General features: G+C 36.2%; 1 protein-coding gene across 2 annotated transcripts in view; it reads left to right on the forward strand.

Moving 5' to 3' along the window:
• Positions 1–24,829, forward strand: part of TTN (titin) — a 275,391-nt gene that overhangs the window by 98,493 nt on the left and 152,069 nt on the right. The window contains exons 97-130 of one of the 2 annotated variants that reach the window (XM_061434167.1): positions 35–325; positions 2,051–2,338; positions 3,066–3,158; positions 3,279–3,564; positions 4,342–4,525; positions 4,763–4,852; positions 4,946–5,213; positions 5,328–5,588; positions 7,172–7,381; positions 7,590–7,667; positions 7,773–7,799; positions 8,202–8,261; positions 8,806–8,889; positions 10,763–10,837; positions 11,982–12,035; positions 12,881–13,285; positions 13,745–13,807; positions 14,167–14,244; positions 14,854–14,931; positions 15,517–15,609; positions 15,838–15,918; positions 16,942–17,019; positions 17,416–17,499; positions 19,735–19,818; positions 20,043–20,123; positions 20,269–20,349; positions 20,524–20,607; positions 20,858–20,959; positions 21,389–21,490; positions 23,282–23,362; positions 23,551–23,619; positions 23,849–23,932; positions 24,091–24,174; positions 24,735–24,818. In XM_061434167.1, coding sequence (XP_061290151.1) covers positions 35–325; positions 2,051–2,338; positions 3,066–3,158; positions 3,279–3,564; positions 4,342–4,525; positions 4,763–4,852; positions 4,946–5,213; positions 5,328–5,588; positions 7,172–7,381; positions 7,590–7,667; positions 7,773–7,799; positions 8,202–8,261; positions 8,806–8,889; positions 10,763–10,837; positions 11,982–12,035; positions 12,881–13,285; positions 13,745–13,807; positions 14,167–14,244; positions 14,854–14,931; positions 15,517–15,609; positions 15,838–15,918; positions 16,942–17,019; positions 17,416–17,499; positions 19,735–19,818; positions 20,043–20,123; positions 20,269–20,349; positions 20,524–20,607; positions 20,858–20,959; positions 21,389–21,490; positions 23,282–23,362; positions 23,551–23,619; positions 23,849–23,932; positions 24,091–24,174; positions 24,735–24,818 — 4,245 coding nt within the window. The remainder of the gene's footprint in view (positions 1–34; positions 326–2,050; positions 2,339–3,065; positions 3,159–3,278; positions 3,565–4,341; positions 4,526–4,762; positions 4,853–4,945; positions 5,214–5,327; positions 5,589–7,171; positions 7,382–7,589; positions 7,668–7,772; positions 7,800–8,201; positions 8,262–8,805; positions 8,890–10,762; positions 10,838–11,981; positions 12,036–12,880; positions 13,286–13,744; positions 13,808–14,166; positions 14,245–14,853; positions 14,932–15,516; positions 15,610–15,837; positions 15,919–16,941; positions 17,020–17,415; positions 17,500–19,734; positions 19,819–20,042; positions 20,124–20,268; positions 20,350–20,523; positions 20,608–20,857; positions 20,960–21,388; positions 21,491–23,281; positions 23,363–23,550; positions 23,620–23,848; positions 23,933–24,090; positions 24,175–24,734; positions 24,819–24,829) is intronic. The other variant, XM_061434175.1, reaches the window with a different exon arrangement.

The raw sequence follows: 24,829 nt of genomic DNA on the forward strand, positions 1-24,829 counted from the left end.
ATTCCACTTCATATGTCCTTGAACTTTCTTACAGAGCGGCTGATCCCACCAAGTTTCACGAAAAAACTCTCAGAGACAGTAGAAGAAACAGAAGGGAATTCTTTCAAACTTGAGGGCCGTGTTGCTGGTTCCCAACCCATCTCTGTTGCTTGGTACAAAAATAACATAGAGATCCATCCAACATCTAACTGTGAAATCACATTCAAGAACAACACACTTCTGCTGCAAATCAAGAGGGCAGGCATGGACGATGCTGGTTTGTACACATGCAAAGTGTCGAATGATGCAGGCTCTGCTTTATGTACATCTTCGATCGTCATCAAAGGTAAGTCTCCTTGACTGCCCCAGCATGATGCGTTTTTCCTTTCTGTCCATTAGACAGCCATGTGTGTTTCTTCTGACATCTCAACCTACTTCTGGATTCCAGATATATATTATTTAATTGGCTTGCTACAATTTCACTTATGTTTACTAAGATATATATATGTATGTATATGTATTATTTGTCATTTAATTACATGACCCAGCAAAGTAGGTGTCATTATAGACTATGTATCTTAGCTTGTAAATCACATCCCAAAATGTTGCCAGGTAGTTAGAAGTCTAAGGCTACTTTGAAATTCATGCACAAGTGACTTACAAAATTTTATGAAGCACACTTGTTTTTAAATTTTGAAAAATTTTCATCATTGAATACTGTATTAGCTTTGCTTATTATGAGGTCTATCACATTCTGAAGCATTCTCTTTTCTAAGGATATTTCTAAAGCATTATGTCTGACATATATTTCCCAAAGCATTTATCCTGTAAATTAATATTAATCTCATGCAAAAGGATAAAATTTACTCGAAGAGAAAAAATGGGTGGAAAGATGTATATCATTACAAATATACAGTCATAGCTTGAGGCGAAGAAATAGACTGTATTGTTTAAGGAGATTGTCTCAATCTGATCTTCTAACTGTAATGGCTTCATCCAGATGATTATGAGGCAGTTCATCAAAATCACTTTGCAATCTAACTTCATTGAACAGCTGGGAGTTAATTACCAACTCTGATCATCTAGCTGGCCATTTCAGGGTGCCCAGACAATAGGCTAATATCATCAGTAGGTTAATATTACTAATAAGGTAATATCATTGAATTAACTTGTAATTCAGATTTTATCATTCATTTAATAGGACTTAAATGCATTTAAACACATTTAGTAAGATGAATATGTGCTTAGTGGTGGCTTTTATTCATGATTTACATTCATGATGGTTTTGCCATGGAGTAGATAGATAAATACTTTCTATAGAATTCTGAGGCTTTTTAATACATAGAATTTTAAAGAGTAAGGCAGCAGAAGTTTTCATCTGTGCAATCATAAATGTTGCCTTATTCTTCTTAAATGTACGTCTCAGAACAGTTCAGTAAAATCATTACATAACACTGAGCTGTACACAGCCTTCCTGTCATGTTACTGATGTCTTCTTCATTGGTTTTCAGTTGAGCACTGAGCTTCAACTCCTCATTCCTTTGGGCAAAGATTGGGTTTTTAAATGCTACTGTAGCTACATATAATAACTAAATCTGAACATCAAGGAAAATCACATATTAAGATGTGGGCTCATGGATCACTCAAATGTTGGCTTTCTTTCCCAAAGGATAGCCAGCATTGCATATCATGCACAGAATTCTCCAATAGGCTCTTAGATTTCAGGGTTCAGTGAAAATACAGCTGCACCCAAGTTTGAGAGAATCAATAGTATACTATGTGACACCGAAGTTTACAGTAACTGCCAGTGCGGTGTTTGTAGTGCTGAATCAGGACACAGACACTTGGGTAATTCATGGGCAGCATGGCATCTGTTCTTTGCTTGTTTTTAAACCTTTTTCTATTTTTAAAATCCAACATGTGTAACCAGTGTTTTCAGAAATAAAGGCACGCGATTCAATTCTACTATATATAGCAATCAGTGCTACCTGTTAGAGGCAAAACGTTCTTTTCTAGAATTTAATACTTTTTTGTTGTTATGTTCCTCATGAAAATACCTTTTTAATTCTAGAACCTAAGAAGCCACCTGTGTTTGATCAGCACCTTACCCCAGTAACAGCAAGTGAAGGAGAATTTGTGCAACTCAGCTGCCATGTCTGGGGATCAGAACCCATCAGGATCCAGTGGTTGAAGGCTGGCAGAGAAATAAAGCCCTCAGACAGATGCAGCTTCAGCTTTGCTAATGGGACTGCTGTGCTAGAACTTAAGGATGTGACTAAAGCAGATGCAGGAGATTATGTGTGTAAAGCTTCTAATGTGGCTGGAAGTGACACTTCCAAATCAAAAGTGACCATTAAAGGTACAGATTTCTTGACACTATTGTTTAGATCAACTGCTTATGTTTGCTGATTACAATTTAAAAAAGAATGAAATTAGATTTTTAGAAGCATCAGTTATTGCTCATTTGCAATTTATAGCCTCTTCATTGTAATTGAAATACTAGATCATTTCATGGCAATAATTTCCAGATGAATTTTCTGAAAGTGCCCAAGTTCACCATCACATTTCTTGACATTTTTTTCACCATATCCAAAAACATAACTAAATGGAGTTCCAGAAATGATCCTGTGTAATAATGTGACATAAGGTAGCCTGACTTCTTGTTGTTACTGTTCAGTCATTAAGTCATGTCCAACTCTTTGCAACTCCATGGACTGCTGCACACCAGGCTGCTTTATCTTCCACTGTCTCCCAGAGTTTGTTCAAATTCATGTCAAGTTGCAATGCTAACTAATAATATCAGATAGCCTGATATTATATCCCTAAAGGAAATCTATGTAATGAAACCAAGTCTAGAGGTATAAAACTTGATGCTATTGATGTGATTGTAGTTCAGTCTGCTTGCGGTAGCTGTCACTGGTTATAAATGTCTGTGAAATTGCTTTATCTTCTGCAATCCACTCATATAGAGTTCATAATATTTGTGACATTGCCAAACTCTTAAAGTCTACTTTTCAAAGAAAATTATGTATTGCAATTTTAAGGTAATTGTGATAACAAAACATGTACATGTGTTTTTTTTTTAGACAAGCCAGCTGCCGTCCCAGCAGCTAAGAAAGCAGCAGTAGATGGAAAACTCTTCTTCGTATCAGAACCTCAGAGTATCAGAGTTGTAGAAAGTAAGTACTTCATGAAAAGTATATCTTCATCTATCTTGTACATTTTACTACTGATTTAATTTCAGAAAAACTGGTTTTGGAAAATTAAATTTTTATTGAATTGTTTTCATTGTTCCTTAGAAACCACTGCAACATTCATTGCAAAAGTTGGAGGTGACCCAATTCCAAATGTTAAGTGGACAAAAGGGAAATGGAGACAACTGAACCAAGGAGGTCGAATACTGATCCACCAAAAAGGCGATGAAGCAAAGCTGGAGATCAGAGACACCACAAAAACCGATTCTGGCTTATACCGATGTGTTGCATTTAATAAACATGGTGAAATTGAAAGTAATGTTAATCTACAGGTGGATGAAAGGAAGAAACAAGAGAAAATTGAAGGAGATCTTAGAGCAATGCTGAAAAAGTAAGTTCCGTAAAACATCGCTTTTGGTAATATTCCCTTTGTGGACCGTCCCCTCCAAGATTCAGATTGTGAAAGAAAATAAGCACAAAGATGTTTTAACAGCTAAGGAAATATATAGTATTTGAGTGGAAGCTAGTGGTACCTTAATGTCAGTTTCTAAATAATCATCAGAAAGTTTTGAGAACGAAGTAAATTTTTATTAAAACTTTGAACAAAGGAAATGGCTTATAGAAAATCTGTGTCTAGACATCAAATTTTTGGTTCTACCTGTAATTTTCCTTACTCTGAATGGCTTTCTAGATCAACTGTTTTAAACATTTTCCATAATTACCAGTAATATCGATACCAATTATGTTTCATCATGATCAATCAATCAACATTTAATTTCTACACATTTCCCATGATATATATGTGTTCGTTATTAATATTTTCCATGATTGTTATCATTTTTCCTTTTTCTTTCAGTAGCCTCTTTTGTTGTACAGTTTACAAGAATACTTGTTTTCTTTCCTTTCTTAAACTCTTTGATCAATCTCTGTACCTGGCACTATGGTCCAATCTTAATCCACTCCGTCTCCAAACCCACATTTTTTGTTTGTTTGTTTCACAGTTTTGTTTGTTTGTTTAACATGGTAAAACTAGTAGTTATTAAATAAAGAACACAGAACTATAACTTTGTGAATAAAATGTAATTATATTTATAATCATTGAATGATGGTAGACAATTCAGAATAAGTAGAAGAGAGGTAATTCATGTTTATTTCTTATTTCATTTAGGACTCCAGTCTTAAAGAAAGGAGCTGGGGAAGAAGAGGAAATTGATATCATGGAACTTCTCAAAAATGTTGATCCAAAAGAATACGAAAAATATGCCCGCATGTATGGAATCACTGATTTCCGGGGTCTTCTTCAAGCATTTGAACTGCTAAAGCAAACTGAAGGAGAAGAGACACATAGATTGGTATGCTCTTTTGTGTATAGTATAATCTCTAAAAATTCACACTTGAAACATCTAGCTTACACCTTTTGAATTTCCAGACCCTACAATTGTATAATATCTTAATATAACCTAAGCAGCATCAAGAATGGAAGCTGAAAAAAAAAACAAAACAAAAAAAGAATGGAAGCTGAATATAATCATCCATCTTCTAATTCAAAATCTTTTCCATATGTAATAATTCTACTGTTTTCTCCTTAGGAAATTGAAGAAATAGAGAAGTCAGAGAAGGACGAGAAGGAATTTGAGGAACTTGTATCATTTATTCAGCAAAGACTGTCACAGACAGAGGTAAAATGAATCATGCTGATGACAAAATGAACAAATTATTGGAAATTACAAGGGAAGGAGTGACTAATGCATTTTAATTTTTTATTCTCCTAGCCTGTCACTCTGATCAAGGACATTGAAAATCAGACAGTTTTGAAAGATAATGATGCTGTGTTTGAAATTGACATTAAGATTAATTATCCAGAAATCAAGCTTTCATGGTACAAAGGAACTGAAAAACTGGAACCCAGTGATAAGTTTGAAATAAGCATTGATGGTGATCGACATACACTCAGAGTCAAAAACTGTCAACTTAAAGATCAGGGCAATTACAGATTGGTGTGTGGTCCACACATTGCTAGTGCTAAACTAACTGTAATTGGTAAGTAAAACGAGTTTTATTACTAAAAAAAAAAAAAAAACTGATGAGATGAATTTACTTTTGAATACATCACATGTGATATCAAACAAAATATGTACTGTATTATACCCACAGAGCCTGCCTGGGAACGGCATCTTCAGGATGTAACTTTGAAAGAAGGCCAGACTTGTACCATGACCTGCCAGTTTTCAGTGCCAAATGTAAGATCTGAATGGTTCAGAAATGGCAGAATCCTTAAACCCCAAGGTCGATACAAAACAGAAGTGGAGCACAAAGTCCATAAGCTGACCATTGCAGATGTTCGAGCAGAGGACCAGGGTCGATACACCTGCAAACACGAAGACCTCGAAACTTCAGCAGAGCTCAGGATTGAAGGTGGGTGAAAGAGTATGGCTGGAGTGACCAGAGCATGAGTCAGAGGCAAATACTATGCACAACCCCTGCAGCCTTGCCTCTCACGTGCCTAAAGTGCTTGTGCGATCCCATTTCCCAACACACTCACAGCAAACCATGCACTCATGTCTCAAAGTCTATACAAAATCAAAAGGGAAGTATTCCCATAAGTGCCGATCCATTTTTATAGTTGGTTTGGACCAGTAGATTTCAATCTAAACAATGACACGACTTTCTAACAGTTATTTCTGATAAATTTCATGATTTCTTCTAAATTCAATTTTTTGCAATTCTACTAAATGCCATAAATCTCACGTCTCTGATTTTGAATCCTAGAAATAAATCTTAGAGAAAGGACCAGATTTCATGGCTATATGTCTTCACTAGGAGATGACATTTTGTTTATAGGCATCAGTTTGACTCTATCTGTATGAAACTGTATAGATAGAATTAATAATATATGTGATATATGATTAGCACTTATTTTTCAAAAACAGTTATTTCACATGAAGATCACATTCCAACCTTCTGAATCTCTGAAATGAAATGGAATGTCAAGATTTAGAAGCAAAGAATTTTCTTTCCTAAAGACCTACAGCTTTGGACTGTATTCAGCAACATTTGGCTCTAAGGATGGGCTCTACTTCCAGGCATTGCTACCCATTTATAGCTGCTGAAATAACAACTTATGTGCCTTCTTATTTACATAAGCATTTCAAAATCTCTGACTTGCTTTACAGTGGATATCAAGGTCTGGTTGTATTTTAAAATTCAGAAATTTTTAATAGTTTTCCATTTAAAAGTTGAAACCACTTATTTTTAAAATAATTGCCTATTTTTTATATGATCCTTCAAAAAAAAAAAAAAAGCTCACCAGACTATGTATGATATCTAAGCTGCTCACAATGCTGTGACACATTGAATTCCAGATGAAATTTTGCCGGAGGATCTCCACTCCAGCCCCGTCTCCTCCTGTACACCTTGCCATTTGCAAGGGGTGGACTCCATGCCTGCCCACTGGTGCTTGCAAAGCAGGTTTCAGAACTCTTCAAAATGAATCCTGTGAAATTTAGAAGAGCAGATTTCCTATTGAGTTTAAAATTATTTCACAAGAAAAGTTATAAAGGTCGCGTAATAAACAGTTCTAGAACCTGAAAGGCAGAATTCTTTTACAGAGGAAAGAATTTCAAAAGGGAATAAAGTGTATAGTAAGATGAAGTTTATGTTCCCTTTCTTTTGAAGCCCCCATTTCACTAGCGTCTTTAAAGTTTTAAGTTTTATCCTGGATTATAAGCACCTTGACTGTTTTCTTCATGTGAATATTATAAGGACTTGCAGAATTCCTTTACTTTTCCACATTAATCTTACAAGAGTACACTTAAATATTGAGTTAATTTTTTGGTACCGATGCAAAGAAGTGTACTTTCTTCTTGTTTTATATTTTCAGCCCCTTTCGGCTATTCTCCAATCAGATAAAAAGATAAGACACTTTGAACATCTGAGGGAAAAGCACAGTGAAAGAAATTCCTCCCAAACTAAATTTGAACTCTTTTTTATTTAAACAGCTGAACCGATTCAGTTTACAAAGCGCATACAGAACATTGTTGTGAGCGAGCACCAGTCTGCCACCTTCGAATGTGAGGTGTCCTTCGATGACGCCATCGTAACTTGGTACAAAGGACCGACGGAACTGACCGAGAGCCAGAAATACAACTTTAGGAACGATGGGCGCTGCCATTATATGACCATCCACAACGTGACCCCAGATGATGAAGGTGACTTAATTGACAGTGTCCCTGTGAATATATAATTTAAGCTTTTCCTGTTTTATGTATTTCTTCCCTAGTTTACGCTTATACTCTATGACTCTGTCTAGGTTAGTTTCCTAGGAAAGAAAAATATAAATGAATACTATGTTTAAACAAAGAAGTGTTGTTTGCAAACATATCAGAACACACAGTTTTCATCATCTTTTTCCCTTAGGTGTCTATTCAGTAATTGCTCGACTGGAGCCGAGAGGTGAAGCAAGAAGCACCGCAGAGCTGTACTTGACAACCAAAGGTCAGAAAACACCCCATTCAAATCACACTGCGGTTCTGGCGACAAAGTAACCTGCCAAGACAATTCTATTAAATTTTTTAATACATCATTTTTTTTATTTTACAGAAATAAAACTTGAGATGAAGCCTCCTGGTAAGTTAAAAAAAAAGAAAATCAATCCTTGCTTACAATACATTCAGTGTAATTTTGTAAGTGATAGAAGCCAAACTAATACAAAATATTATTCAGTAAAATTATCATCAGGAAAATAATACCAACGTTACGCTTTATGAGTTTGGGAAATTAGAGGTAATGAGGTCACATTCAGCTGACTTCTAGGATCAGGTCAAACAATGTGGCCATAGAACAAAACAGATTGTCACAGGGAATGAATTTGCATATGTCACTGCTTACAGAAGAATCTTAATATCTTTGATTCTGTATTTTAGATTCTGCTGTTGGAAATGCCTAACAACCAAATACATCTTAGTTGTCTAATAAATATCTGAGCTTTCAGTCTTTTGGTTCTTATCATTATTAAATGTCTCTTTTCAGATATTCCTGACTCCAGAGTTCCAATTCCAACCATGCCAATCAGAGCAATACCACCAGAAGGTAAGAAAGACCCAGAACCACCACCCCCACCCCCAGCCCCGGTCTTGAATATGGTAGCAGCAATATGCTACCACTGGGCTTCCCTGTGGCTAAGCGGAATCCACCTGCAATGCAGGAGATGCAGGTTTGATCCCTGGATTGGGAATACTTCCCAGAGGAGAGAATGTCAATCCATTCCAGTATTCTTGCCTGGAAAATCGCATGAACAGAGGAGCCTGGCGGGCTACAGTCCACAGGGTCACAACAGTCAGACATGACTTAGCATGAGACAAATAAAAAAGAAGCAATGTACTGCCTACCACTAGAAAGTTACCAGTGCCAAACCATAGTATCCTTCCACTTTATCTTCTTCACGGTGTAATTAAAAATCAAAGCAAAAGAGTAGTTGCAATTATAAATAGATGCTATTTTTATGTGGTCTGACTATTGAACTGCTACTATACCACCTTTGAAGAACTGAAAGAAATGCATGAGACTTTTCATTGTATTTCACACAAAATGAGAAACCAAACCATGTTACTTATGATGGCATTTATTTTTTTAGAAATTCCTCCTACGGCTGTTCCTCCCATCCCTCTTTTGCTACCATTACCTGAAGAAAAGAAACCACCAGAAAAACGTGTTGAAGGTATTATATGTTAGCTACCTAAATGCCAGAATATAGGATTTAATTATTGAATATACAGACCTGGAAAATGTTGTTTAGTGCAACTTGTTGGCCCTCTAGTGGTCAGCAGGTTGGATTGCCTTTCAAAATGTAAGTTACATAATTTTAGTATTAATTAAATGTGTTGGACATGTGCCTAAAAGTCTGAAAATAATTAGAAAAAAATATTTTTTAAAAATCACTTAAGCATTAAGTATTCTTGCCAGTATTCTTGCCTGGAGAATCCCATAGACAGAGGAGCCTGGCAGGCTACAGTCAGTCCATGGGGTCGCAAGAGTCGGACACGACTTAGTGCACTGTCTAAGCATTAATAACAAGCTGATTTCACATTTCATATTTTCCTAACTACTCTGTATAGCAATAAAATAATAAAATCAAATCCTAGTGAAACTTATAGAAATAAAAAATGCTAGTGTATAGTCAGGTTTAAAATTGTGTTTTTCCTCAATTACACTGTTAACTACTCCTTAAAATTCACTATGTCATTATAAAATATGAGTTAGAATATCTTTGATTTTTTTTTTTTTCTAAAGCTAAGGAAAGAGCTCTCCAATAAACTCTTGAGTGTGTCAGGGAATTGTCCCTCTTAAATAGTTCAGTAGATAAATTGTACTGTTTGTGCCTGGAACCTTCTCAACTAATTAATCAACAGAGTGCCTGGACTTTCTAGAGTTCTGAGGAGTTCAGAACTGTTGTCAGAATTCTCCCAGCAACATCAGGAAAAAATTCTGCATGTCAAGGTCACATTTTCCCAAAGTCAAGCCACCGTTACAGTAGTAGCCTCCAGGCTAATCCACTAATAGCCATTACAATTGGTGTCAAAAGCTTGAGAAAATTTTCAGCTAGCCTTAGGGGAAATCTAGTTAAAAGACAAAAAAATAAAAAACACTTCTAGTTTTATGATTAAACTATCTCAATAACAAAGAAAAGTATTTTTATAACTTACATAAACTTAGTTAACTATATTTCATCTACTTTCTGATAGTAAAAATGAGCAAGAATCAAATACCAAAAAATAGATTTCTGCTTATATTAGTTGTCAGGAATAATAATTCATCTCAAAGAGTGATTTATGCTTTGAGCACTACTGTCAACACGACTAAGTACCCACTGGGAAACTTGAGAAATTAAATCACATTTAAAAAATTCAAAACAGTGTCATTATTCACGAATACTAGGAGCCATAATCAAGTTATGATCTGGGGCCAGGATCAAGGTATATGTTAGCATTAACAAAAGAAAATTACCACGATATAGCATAGGTGGAACTTTAATGTTACTAATTCACTTGTTATTCTTATTCCTGACAAATTTAAAGCAGTCTTACCTAAGTGAAACAAAGATGAAATAGTGTACCTTTTCTATACATGACATCACCTGGGTTTGCCCTGGATGTTTCAAAAACTTGAAGCAGGCATAAAATCAGTGTGGGCTTCCTGGTGGCTCAGATGGTAAAGAATCTGCCTGCAATGCAGGAGACCGGGGTTCAATCCCTGGGCTGGGAAGATCTTCAGGGGGAAGATCCCCTGGAGAAGGAATTGGCAACCCACTCCATTACTCTTGCCTGGAGTATTCCATGGACAGAACAGCCTGGTGGGCTACAGTTCATGGGATCACAATCAGACATGACTTTCACTTTCACTTACATATTCTTTCTCCTTCCCCCCAAATTTTTCTACTTTCTAGTCCAAAATCTTTCTGAAACAGGCATCTTACAATAATGTACAGAGTCTCTTGTTATCATCCAAGCATATGGAAAAAATAAATTTCAGTAAGCCTCCCAGTCTCCTGAAAACATTTTAGTAAAATTTACATCTGACATCTTATTTTTTAGTGACCAAAAAAGCTGTGAAGAAAGATGCTAAAAAGGTTGTCGCAAAGCCCAAGGAAGAGGCACCGCCACCTAAAGGTATTATGATTTATCAAAATTCCAAGAATTCCCTGGCAGTCCAATAGTTAGGGCTTGGCACTTTCAGTGCTGTGGGCCAGGTTCAATCCCTGGTCGGGAAAGTAAGATCCTGCGAGCTGCACAGCACCACCCGACCCCACCCCCCAAAATTCAGTCTTTCAGCTTTTCTCTTAGTTAAAAAAATTTAAGTCCAGATAGGGAAGGACAGAGGAAGATTAAGAGTGTGACTTTATAAAATAGTACCTCTTCATTTACTCACCCTCACAGTCTTCTTTGACTCACTCCTCACCTTCTCTTTCTCAACTTTATTTTCCCATTTTTTTTTCCTCCCCTGTCCTCCTTTGCCTGTGTCTGCCCTTGACACCCAATGGCCACACCAGAGAGTTCTTATTATCTCTGGATGGTGATTTAAAGAAGGCACTGCCCTCTGGTCCAACATTTGGTCTTACTCTAGTCACTCAAATAGAATGTTTTAAAGGGCTGGTGCTAGCTTTGAGTGGTTGCTCCAGACCAGTTCAGCATCTTTCTGGGTTCAGCTGAGCTAAATGTCAATACCCACAGAAGAAAAATACTTTTTACAGGGGCATCAATTTACCTACCTTAAGTTCTTGTTGTAACTTGGGAAATTTTTAGAAAGAAAAATAGATAGCTAAATTTATGCAGTTTTATCCATCTGGCTAAGATTAGAGTGCAGCAAACTCCTAAAAAGAAGGAAAACTCAGGAGCACAGGGTACCCCTTCACTGAGACTTTTTTCTGAGTGGTCATTTATGAAGTGTAATACAATAAGGAGAAGCTCAAAAGCCATGGATAGTTCCTGAACTTTATCATTAATCCCTGAAAAAAATTATTTTCTTTTAGCATTATGTTTCAGCATCAGACATACTGAATATTCTCTTTATGTTTCATATTAATTGAAATTGTTTTAAATCAATCTAAGCTAGAAAAAAAGTTTTACCCTTCTCATATTTTTGTTTGTATGGCATTGCAGAGCATTTCTGGTGAGCAAATTTGCATCTTATAAAAGCATTTGGTATACAAATAGTTTTCACAGATCATACAAATGACTAACAAGGGTATATAGGATTAGTAAGCATTAAAAAATGCATAATCTGAAAATAAACTTGTATTTTATGTTTTCAAAGTTATAGAGGTTCCCAAGAAGCCACCACGTCCTACTGCCTTAATTCCAGCAGAAGGTAAATGAAAATATTAAATATTCTATGTCTTGCTGAGATTTTTATCCCCGCATTGTATTCTTATGTACTAGGCTTCCAACTTATTATAAAATTGCAGTCTCCTCTGCTACAGTAAAATTAGCAGTAGAAATAACGGCTATTTTATATTGGTCAAATTCCAGGAAAGAAACCTTGGCAGATGTTTATGTAGCCTCTTTGCAGTAGACACAGGGAAAGAAGTGGTTAGGGCTAGAAAGGAGGGATCACCTCTTACTATTTCAGCTGTAGCTAACACAGATATTAAGGATCATATGAATAATGTTAGCCTTAGTATTTTTAAAGTTGTCATACAAAAGAAATTAATTGATTTAGTTACAGAATTTCAAATATTATCTTTATTAAACTGACTAGAGTTATATTCAATATTAAAAAATGTAGCTTTACAATTAGTACTGTTTTTGAAAGAAGAATTGGAATTGTAAGTAGCTACAGAAATATTAAATATAAATTCCATATAATGATCAAAGATTAAGATATTCCATGGGGAAAAAAGCTAAGAGTTTTACAAATTGGAGCTCCCACAAAACAATGGAAGATGTGTTCATTTAAGAATATTTACTGAATGCCATTTTGTACACATGGGAAGAATCCTCAGATTAAGAGTAGACTGTCTCTTGTCCCTCCTGATCGTGTTCCATAATCAACAAAAATTTAAGCAGCACCACAACACAAAGAAAACATAAATAATCAAATTGATGCTAAAATCCGAGATGCTGATATTGCTAGATGACATCGACTTTGTTTAGTGAAGTAATTTGTGTGGATATAATTAATATGCTAATCTTTTCTTTTTAAATTTATTTTAGCACCTGAAATTATTGATGTATCCTCCAAGGCTGAAGAAGTGAAAATAACGACCATAACCAGAAAGAAAGAGGTTCAGAAAGAAAAAGAAGCTGTGTATGAGAGAAAGCAAGCAGTCTACGAGGAGAAGAAAGTTTACATAGAATCTTTGGAAGAACCTTACGATGAGCTAGAGGTGGAAACGTATACGGAGCCATATGAAGAACCTTATTATGAGGAACCAGAGGAAGACTACGAGGAGACCCAGGTAGAAGCTAAGAGGGAAGTTCATGAGGAATGGGAAGAAGATTTTGAAGAAGGGCAAGAATACTATGAAAGGGAGGAAGGTTATGACGAAGGAGAGGAAGAGTGGGAGGAGACTTACCAAGAGAGAGAAGTCGTCCAAGTTCAAAATGAGGTTTATGAAGGTATGTATCAGTTGGGTGATTTATTTTTCTCTTTTCCTCATTGTTGCTCAATTCTATTTTCAAGGTTATTAACCTGATTCGTAATGAATGTGAAATAGATGAAAAGACCGTTTCCATTTTTAAAGTTAGAAATCTCTAGAATCTTTAAAAGAATTATTTTCTTCAGAGTTACTTTCATGCTTTGTTATTGTAAATTGAATCATTTAGTCCTGTTACTAAGACTGAATTCCAAGTGCTCTTTTCTAGTGTGGAAGTTCAAGTTTTAGTTTTACTACCTTGCTATCTCTGCTTGATCTTGCTTCTAAATCTGGCCTGAGTAATCCTGTTAGCAATAAAGATCCCAAATGCAGTAATTTACACAGTTGTATATTTTTCTTAATTTACATCATTTGCAAACTGATACAATTTATTAGAATTTACGTATTCAACCACTCCTTTTTATTACTGTTTTTGTTAAAGAACCACGTGAGAGGAAAATTCCAGCAAAAGTACCTGAAAAGAAAGAACTTCCACCTCCTAAAGGTATTGTAATTGGAATTATTTAAATAGATCATATCATCAACATCATGATCATGGCTTGCTGGGCAAAGATGTATGAATCACAAGTTTAATCCAATAGACACAACTTCTTCTCGAAGCTTCATTGTATCAATGATTTTTTTCTAAGAATATCTACCTACTTCATTTAATGTAAACATAAAAAAGATGATAAACAGATTGTTGTGGTAAGCATAAAATAAAGCCAAAATACTTGAAGTACAGAAGCTTGTACTTGAAGTTCAGTGCAACAAACTTATCTCTCTCTCTAAAAATGAAAGAAGAAGAGAGACTATTTTAATAGGAATTCTAAAAGTACTGCAATTTTTTTAAAATGCTTACAGTTGTAAAGAAGCCTGTAGTTGAAAAAATTGAAAAGACTTCTCGAAGAATGGAGGAAGAAAAAGTTCAAGTCACCAAAGGTATTATTATTATTTAAAACATTTCATGCTTCTGGGTAGTAGCTGAATTGGTGATTTTTTTTTCCCCACCACATTATATTTTTTATACCTTCCAAATATTCCATTGTTGTTGTTCAGTCACTAAGTCATGTCTGACTGTTTGTGAACCCATGAACTGCAACACACCAGGCTTCCCTGTCCTTCAGTATCTCCCAGAGTTTGCTCAAATTCATGTCCATTGAGTCGATGATGCCATCCAACCACCTAATCCTCTCTTGCCCCCTTCTGCTTTTGCCTTCAATCTTTCCCAGCATCAGGGTCTTTTCCATTGAGTCGGCTCTTCACATAGGTGGCCAAAAGTATTGGAGCTTCAGTTTCAGCATCAATCCTTTCAATGAATATCCATTACGTACATCTATTTTTCAAAAAAAATTTTCTCTGTAAATTGGAAGGAATTTGACTTCAAAAAACTGATAATAAAACATTTCAAGTACCATGTACACAAGTAATTGTTTACTAATATATAGTCACATGTTAGTTATTTATATAGTCCTCTAAATTAAGATTTTTAAAATTTTGTGCAAAACAATATTCTTCACAATACAAATATATTTGTACATATTTTTTAAGTACCTGAAGTTTCAAAGAAGATTGTTCCACAAAAACCTTCTCGGACTCCAGTGCAGGAAGAAATTATTGAAGTGAAAGGTATACATCTTTGTCTTTCAGCTACAAATTTTAAACATTTTTATTTATGTGTATGGATATGTGTACATATATTACTGAACAATACACAAATATGAAATCACCAAAATAAATACATGTTATATATTATATAATATACATTTTATGTTGCACATTTATATAATTTATGTAAATAATAACTTTGTTTTTAGTTTCACTCTAAAATTGCATAATTTCCTAATTAAGGAAGGATTTGTGTTTAATCAGTAGTTCTCTAACTTTACTTTGCAGTGTTTTCTATTACATATAATATTCCCATCCTCTCATTTATGTAAATAAGCCCTAATGGCTTTGGGAAAACACCGCATCACATGTGAAGAAGTTGTCTCTATTTGATTCCAATTTAATAGTATTTGATAAAGGCTGCATGGTTGTTTGTCCCTATAGATCAAAACATGATTTGTTTCCTCGTCAATACTGAATTTGTTCTTAAGCTATCACATTAACCCACTCATTCTGCAACTAAAAACTTAAATATAGTATACATGCCATGTATTTGATGTCTTTTCCTGGAAAAAGAAATACTAATGTGAAATACTCTCTTTGAAGTACCTGCTGTACATACAAAGAAGATGGTTATTTCAGAAGAAAAGATGTTCTTTGCTGCTCACACAGAGGAGGAGGAGGAGGTGTCAGTCACAGGTACAAGGCAAATTTGAATATGGGGCTCAATTGGAAGGGCTTCAGATGGATTTTTATCTCTCTTCTTATCTAATCTGTGTTCATGTAGATATTTCTGTCTCCTTGTGAATCTTTGTCATCTTTTCATTTCAGTTGTCTGTTTTAATTCGTATTTCAATATTCTTTGTAAATTGCAATATCACCTACAGTACGGCATACCAGGAACTAAAATGTACATTTTTTTTAAAGTCCCTGAGGTACAAAAGAAAACTGTTACCGAAGAGAAAGTTCATGTTGCTGTTTCCAAAAAGATTGAACCTCCACCCAAAGGTATTAGTGATTTATTCCAAGTTTAAAATCCTTTAAAAGTGTCAAAGTAACATTTTTTAAAAGTTCCAAATATCTGAATCTGTTACTATTAAATAATAGATTTAGTCACAGTCCACAGACCTACAGCCACTGTATACAAAGGAAATCATAGGCAGGTGAGAAGACCCATGAGGAGGATACTAGAGGAAAGAATGACAATTCCCAGCAGCTCTGTTTCCCACTTCACTAAGCTTATGATCCAGTGACCAACCATTTAGAAATAGAAATACAGTGTCCTGGAGCGAGCTCCTACCAGCTCACGAGAGCTGATGTTAAGTTTTCAGGAATTTGCTACCCAGCATTTAACACCTCCATGATTAAAAAATTATATAAAATTAAATAAATTATATTTAAAACTATGGTAATAAATGCTCAAAACTCATTAGTTCCCCCTTTTACTATGACTATGTTTCCGAGGTTATGTGGATTGCCTCTGAGTTGTGAAAATACTGGATCATTTAGCACTACTTCCTGTCCCTTCCAAACTCCATGACAGTGACATCATTATCAGTAGCCAGGATGCATGTATTTGCACCACCATGAAAATTGGAACTTGGAAACTGATTAAGACTACAAATTAGGGCTCCCGTCCCCGCCACCACTGACCCTCTTCTATGCCCAGGCAAAATGTTAAACATTTAGGATACAAACATTATTTAAGATAATTGAATGAAATTGTTCTAGTGCAGTGACTTTATAAAAGTAAAATTTCTAAAACTGGTGTCTGAGAAACTGGCTCTCATACCTCTGAGGAAGGGGCATTCCAACCTGTTTCTGGGAAAGTAGAGATTCCATAGGTAAAAGTGAGTGACAGGCACATTTTCTAACTAGCCCCTAGCCCATTGCCCCTAACCCTTGATTATGACACATAATTTTGTTGCCTTCAATTGGTGTAAAACCAGAATATATTTTATTTAAGCCTTAAAACAATATATGCCTTGTCAAAATGCACAGTTTCTCAAAAACAACCCATTTTTTTTGAAGTCCCTGAGCCACCCAAGAAACCAGAAGAAGTGGTCCCTGTTCCTGTTCCTAAAAAGGTGGAGCCCCCACCAGCCAAAGGTAGAATCACGTTTTTGAAAAATATTTGTAGTGTCTATCTTCTTATAGCTTTTTCTGTTGGATCTGTGTGTTAATGAGATAGCATCTGTAAACCAGTTGTAATATAGTTTAATCCTGTGTATATTGATTTCTTTAATTTGTGGTATATGTTATACAAATGTCAGTAACACTTTTAGACTCCAGACCATGCTAATTTGGTCTTTGTCAACTTCATGTAATATATGTAATGTCTCTACGGTATCGTACTTAGCATGTATTTTCATCACAGGTAGAGAGAATTAAATTACTTCCTAAATTCTTTCACTCTTACTGAGGATTTATGATTTAACGTAGTCTTAAGTGTCTCAGAAGGAGACTAGAGTTCTCAATATTGTTTCAACAATCGTGTCTTTCAAGTTCCAGAAGTTCCCAAGAAACCTGTGCCAGAGGAGAAAAAGCCAGTTCCCGTGCCCAAGAAGGAGCCTGCTGCTCCCCCAAAAGGTACACCAGACCTGATCACAGGCTGCCCCTTTGCTCCAAATGCCAGTGCTTCGTTTTACACAGTCTTCGTACTTACTTTGCTGTCTCTCTGGTGTCTTTGATGTCCCTAGTGTTTTTCATTTGTTTGTCAGCTTTGGGGCTCTACTCTTGACATACATTATTTATGATACTGAACGACAGAAGTCACTTTTAAAAAGTAGCTATATCACACTGCTGTCTTAAATTTTTAACATCTTCCCTTAGAGAAAGAAAAAGTATTTGTGAAATTCATTTTCTACAGGGCATGTTTCTAGGAAAAGCTCTTTCACTCCTCAGCTATGTGACCATTTCTTAATTTAAAAAAAAAAAAAACACTTTCATGAGTTATGACAAGATAAAGATTAATAGGAGGGAGTTTGGTAGAACTGAATGTTAACTAGGTAAAGATGTTGCTGTGTTACTGGTAACAGCCACTCTTCTGAAAAGTCAATAAGGCCTACTCTTAAATAATTGGAAGCATCAACTCTGGGCAGTTACTTTCACCATATTTCTCTAGACATTAATTGAGCATAGGCACTTGCCACAAATGTTGCAATTATCTAATTAGTGAGTGAAGGGATCTTGCATACATGTGTGTTTGGATTGAAATGTGTTAATTCTGGCTTTGATTTTGGATTTGGTTGGCGTTGGGGGTTTTAGTGATGGACACTATTTTATGGAGGTGATGAAGCAACAAAACTGCACACATCTGGTCAGTTATAGAGATCCAGTATCATCCAGCTTGGAAGAAAGCAGGCTCATACATTTTATGTAGTGTTCTCTTTTGCCTGATTTCTCAATTTTCCATTTTCTTCCTGAATCAAGTCTGCTTCTCTGTTTCTCAAACTCTTGGCTGTTTCAGCATCCTGGGGGGAGGAGAGGTATTCTTTTTTTTTTTTTAATTGAAGTATAGTTGATGCACAATACTATATAACTTTCAGGTGTACTATAAAGTGGTTCACAATTCTTAAAGGTTATACTCCATTTATAGTTGTTACGGAATATTGGCTGTATTCCCTGGGTTGTGCACTGTATCCTCGTAGCTTATTTTATATATAATAGTCTGTATCTCTTAATCCCTACCCCCGTATTGCCCCTGCCTTCTTCCCTCGCCCCACTGGTGACCACTAACTTGTTCTCTATATCTGTGAGTTTGTTTCTTTTTTGCTGTGTTCACTATCTTGTTTTTTAGATTCTACATATAAGTGATATCATACAGTACTCATTGCTCTCTGACATTTCATTTGGCATAATACCCTCCAAGTTCATCCACGTTTTTAAATGGCAACATTTCATTCTTTCTTTTATGGCTGAGTAGCATTCCATTGTAAAAATATACCACATCTTTATTCATTCATCTAGAGATGGACACTTAAATTGTTTCGCTATCTTAACATTATAATTCTGCTATAAACATTGAGGTGCATGTATCTTTTCAAGTTAGTATGTTTGTTTCTTTATAGTCTTTTTTTTTTTTAATCAAATGAATGCTTCAGTGTCATATTGAGAGGACTAGCCTAGCACAAGAGTGTTTCCTGAGTTTTGTAAATACTACAGGTGCACAAGCAAATTAAAAAAAAAAAAACCCAGAAGAGAAATAGAAAAACTTAATAATGATATATATACAACCATTCTAATGACTTATTGGTCTAAGATGTGAAAATGTTAGTCACTCAGTCGTGTCTGACTCTGCAACCCCATGGACTGTAACCTGCCAGGCTCCTCTGTCCATGGAATTCTCCAGGCAAGAATGCTGGAGTGGGTTGCCATGCCCTTCTCCAAGTCTAAGATAGTCTTGGGTAAAATATACTCAAAATATATATGTTGTTACAGATTCCAGTTCTCAATACAAAGCATAAAGAGATTTTTCTGTATACTGTATCCGTACTCTATATTGTTTCTGTAATTACTGATTTTTTATCAAAAGTATACCAATATATAAAGAATAAATTGTGTATACATACTTCTGTGTATATAACTCTCCTTTTTAGTTGCCTAAATGTCTCTGTAATATCACATAAGACATTTATCATAGCCTTTAGAACACTGTATCGTGGCCTTTAGAACACTGTATTTTAATTTTTTGCATTATTTTGCCTATACATAAAAAAATCTATAACAGCATTAATGAACTACATAAAGATTTGTGTTCATGCTTATATCCATTCATGAAAGTGATATGTATCTGAACTAACATTGTATTTTAACACCTTTAAGTTCCAGAGGTGCCCAAAAAACCTGTTCCTGAAGAAAAGGTTCCTGTTCCCATTGCAAAGAAGAAGGAAGCTCCACCAGCTAAAGGTACAGTGACTTGCTTAGTAAGGAAGCGCTATCTTTATGTCTTGAGTATAAAACATTTTTGTGTTTAATTATCTGTTCATTTAGTTTAATTCAAAATGAATGTTTTATGGTGTAAGAATTCAACAACATTGTCTGTCTACCTGCCTACTTTCTTACAAAATAACTGTGCATAAGCTACTTTGGAAAATTCAAAAGGCAACTCTAAAAATTAATGTCTTTTCAAGTTCCTGAAGTACAGAAGAGGGTTGTCACAGAAGAAAAAATAACCATTGTCACTGAAAGAGAGGAATCTCCACCACCAGCAGGTACCCCATCCCGTCTCCATGAAAGAAATGTGTCTTTTCTTCAGGCTTCTTTAATTGCATGTCTTCATTAGTGGGCCTGCCAGTTCTATGTTGCTCATTTTCTTTGCCTTTCTGAGAATTTTAAAATCAAATACTATCCTTTAAGTGCCAGAAATACCAAAGAAGAAACTTCCCGAAGAAAAAAGACCTGTCCCTCGGAAAGAGGAAGAAGTTCCACCACCAAAAGGTATTGTCTCTCTCTCTCCCTCTCCAAGAACCATCTTTACAATTTTATGTTCCAAGGCAAATGATGATTTTGTTAGTTCTGTGATATGTGTGGATTGTGAGTGTGTATCTGTGTTTGGTGTTGAGCTTCAGTGAAATAACACTCAAGTTCTGAAAGTGGACCATGTTTTTAAAGTACCAGCTGTGCCTAAGAAACCTGTCCCAGAGGAGAAAGTTCCCGTGCCAGTTCCAGTCGCTAAGAAAGCCCCTCCTCCTCGAGGTAGGATTTGTTTCATGCCTCTGACAGAAATCTTTGAGCCAGTGAATTCTTTTTCCTACCTGATGTCTTCTTGTACTGACCGCTTGTCTCTCTTCGGATAGAATTTCTGTGTGCATATACTTGTGATACGTAACTTGTTTCCGACTTTGTTAGGGAGAGTGGTATACTGGGCAAGTCTTCCCCTAACTTTAGGGAGACTCTTGATTAAGACTCTTGCTTTTTAAGCTCTAATTTCAATGCTTTCTTAAAGCCGAAGTTTCTAAGAAAATGGTCATGGAAGAAAAAAGATTTGCTGCCGAAGAAAAACTATCGGTCACAGTTCCTCAGAGAGTGGAGGTCATGCGGCACGAAGGTATATAAACAGGCGTGAGGGGAGAAATGAGTTTGCGTGTGTTCCCTGCACGTCTTTTCTTCTTGCCACATCATTTACTTTAGAAGTTGTCCTGAGTATTGTCTGTCTATTGTAGCCTCTAAGACTGTTTTGTGTCTGCATTGGTCCTGAATCATTCTAAAAAGGTGAATGGGATGGTGAATGTGGGATAAACGTGAACGGGGCCACACTTGGGCATAAGTTGAGTATTCTTCTCGGTCGTGGGCTCTACCATCCCCTCTTCTGAAACCAGCTCTCTCCTTGTTGCAATGAGGAAGTCCTATGAAACTCCACCCCTAAGCAGATAGAAGGACATCATCCACCCGTAGGGAACACGTGGTTATTATCAGAACTTCAACGGACTCTTCCGGTGGAATTTAAATTAAATCTCATCTTTTAAAATATCTGCAGAGAAGGAATGGCGTTATTCAGAAGAAGAGGAAAGAGTATCCGTTTCAGTTTATAGAGAAGAGGAAAGAGAGGAGGAGGAAGTGGAGGTTACAGAATATGAAGGTAAACAATGCAAATAAGCTAGTGGTGACCTGGAGTCTTGATAAGCTGTTTTCCTTCACAGATTGTGTACTCAGATTAATGAAAGTGATACAAATTCAGTGAACATCTACTGGCCTTATTTGATGTGTCTTTTGATCAAACTGCAAGATTTAGAAGCATTAATTAAACATCCAGTGTATTTATTGTCCACCCCCTCTTAACTTGGCTATGTAGGAGACAGGGCTTCATATTTAAACAGGTAACTAAAGGTCCAGGTATCTTCATATACAGTTACCCTTTCAGTAGATGGGACTTGGTTTCAGTATGGTGAGCTGAATGTAGACTAATGTCTAAAACATAGGCAACACAAAACAGTGTTGATAGCACAACTCAATAATGTGGCCTGACTCACATATTTTAAATGAACAAGGAATTAGATGACCTTATTGGCCAGGTTTGAGAGTGAAGCACTGAGCACGTAGGCCTTTCCAGCAATCCATGTATGGAGAGAGCAATCATGAAATATCTTTTATTAGATCAGCCTGTTATTTAGATGTTCGCATGCCTATAATGTTAGTTCTCTATGGTTTAAGGACTGAGCAACAAGCTTTATTTCAACCTTTTTAATGAATTAAGACAGCCCTAGGTTTGCTGCTAAAGTTCAGCATTGTGGCTAAAGCAGTATATCTGAAAAAACTTTACTAAGAAAGTTTTAATGTACCTCTGCTTTAAAGATTAATCAGTAAGTTTCTTAATAAATGTACTGTCTTCCTAATGAAACAGTGAATAGAACTGTACAGTCAGATGCCCTTGAAATACTAATCAAAGGGGTCCGGCCTCTTCCCCACTTGGAAGGAGACACCATGTGAAATCCAGATGTGCAATCTTGATGGAAAGCCTTAGAACAGAGAAGACTTGACTCCCTGGAGGAAGCCCTCCAGTTCTGTTGTGCTTCCTGGGAAAGGCCGAGACGTCAGGCACAAGTCAGGAATCTGATGGATCCCAAGGGCCCTATCCCTTCTAGAAATGTTTGGGAAAGCTTAACATGTACACAAGGAAAGTTCTCATTGCATGAATCTAATTTCAGCCTTTGACAGTATGCATTATAAATTTCTTTTAGTACTATAGACTCTAAATTAAAAGGAAAGACACCGCAGGATATTCTTATGCTTTCATTAAGTCCAGAAGATTTAGGGGAAAGATAGGTAGCCTATTCAGTTTACTCCTAATGTTCATAACTAGATCTCTCTATTCTGTAATTAACCTTAGACACCCAGACTCAAAAACCACAGGAAGACTGTTAACCTTGTTCACCATCCCTACTCTTGTAAAACTGGGGCAGTGGGGAGTCCTGATTCCAAGTTCTCAGCAGGTTTTTCCTATGTAATCCAGGTCTTTTCTTTCTTATAAACCTACTTACAATTCTTTAAGTATATATTTCTGCCCTGCGCCTTCAAATCTAGTGTCATCGTATTTTTAATACTTGTCTTCAAATTCCTGTGTTCTTGTTAATTCAGCCACTAGAATTGTTCTTATGTCTTGTGCTTGTCCTGTTCTTCCTGTGAATACAAGCATTGTTATCTTTATGATACACTGTAAAATTAAGTTCCCGAAACAGTCTCTGTACTCTTTATGAAGGCATGTGCTTTGATTAAAGTCTTCTTCTTTGGGTATTATAAATGAGAACACCCAGGGATTTGGCAAGTGTTAAACTTTCACTATTTACTTATTCTTTGACTTAATAAAGTACAGCTAAATTTGAACATGAAAAACACGACAGGCTTATCTTCTTTAAAATTGGTATCTTTAAAGTGATGGAGGAGCCTGAGGAATACATTGTAGAAGAAGAGGAGCACTTTATTTCTGAGGAAGTGGAAGCTGAACCCACCGAAGGTAGACCAGCTCTTAGATTAGCTCTAGCCCCTGTGTGTTGGGCTTGTCCCATTCTAAACGTTCTCTTATAGTTAATTCATTGCCTGTATTGCAAACATCAGTAAATATGTTTAATTTAAAAATTCCTTAAATTTTTATTAAAAATAAATCTGGACATTTCTACAAATATATTTTATAATCTTTTCAAGTGCCTGAGAAGAAAATCATACCCAAACCGAAAATTCCTGCTAAAGTAGAGGAGCCTCCACCGGCTAAAGGTACAATTCTGTCTCTGAGAAATGGGACCCATTTGTCTTCATAGCTATAATGCTTTTAGTTGGAGTAACTGCCTCAGTTTTGCCAACTTATGTGTAAACATTTTAACTGACTGTAGTCATTAATGTTTGTGTAAATGTTTGATCTTTCATAAAGTGAGCTCTTTGCCCCAAAAGAATGGCACTTCTTCTGCAATGCAGACTAATATTCTTAAACCTCATATTTCTAAAGTTCCTGAAGCACCGAAGAAAATTGTGCCAGAAAAGAAAATTCCTGCTGCAGTTCCCAAAAAGGAAAAGGTGCCACCCACCAAAGGTATATTGGGTTTTCCTTTATTCTTAAGTAATGCCTGTGTTTCAATCTTAAACTGATATATTCTTCAAATTTTTATGACATTAACAAGAAATAAGTGTGCCTGTGTTTAGTGTTTTTCACACTTTTGTGTCTGACCGTGTCGTGCAATGTCTTTTAAGTGCCAGAAGAACCAAAGAAACCAGTTCCTGAAAAAAGGGCTCCTCCCAAAGTGGCTAAGATAGAAGAACCTCCTCCCACCAAAGGTAAACGAAGCCCCCAGCACGGCAACTGGAGACATGTCCTGTCTTTCGTCCTCTCACGGCTGTCCTTCAGTCTCTCCTTCTATATGGAGGTTATTGGTGTATGTTGGTCGCAGTGATGTATTATTGCCTTGTCTTTGGTGCATTATTACTCACTTATTGTGAAGCTAATTTGTGTGTACCTTGTAAAATTGTATTCTAAAATCACATAAGCCTCTGGCAAATATACTTAATATAAGTTATGCTGAAGCTGAAACTCCAATACTTTGGCCACCTGATGCGAAGAACTGATGCATTTGAAAAGACCCTGATGCTGGGAAAGATTGAAGGCGGGAGGAGAAGGGGACGACAGAGGATGAGATGGTTGGATGGCATCACTGACTGAATGAATGGACATGAGTTTGAGTAAACTCTGGGAGTTGGTGATGGGACAGGGAGGCCTGTAGTCCATGGGGTTGCAAAGAGTCAGACGTGACTGAGCGACTGAACTGAATATACTTAATACACTTTTAAAAATTCCACTTAAAGTAATCAACTCCATAATCCTAAAATTATCTTTCAAGTGACTGAGAGGCACATGCAAATTACCCAGGAAGAAAAAGTTCATGTTGCTGTTACTAAAAAAGTGGAGCCTCCAAGACCAAAAGGTACATGGGGC

The sequence above is a fragment of the Bos javanicus genome, chromosome 2, assembly GCF_032452875.1.
Source record: "Bos javanicus breed banteng chromosome 2, ARS-OSU_banteng_1.0, whole genome shotgun sequence".
NCBI lineage: Eukaryota > Metazoa > Chordata > Mammalia > Artiodactyla > Bovidae > Bos > Bos javanicus.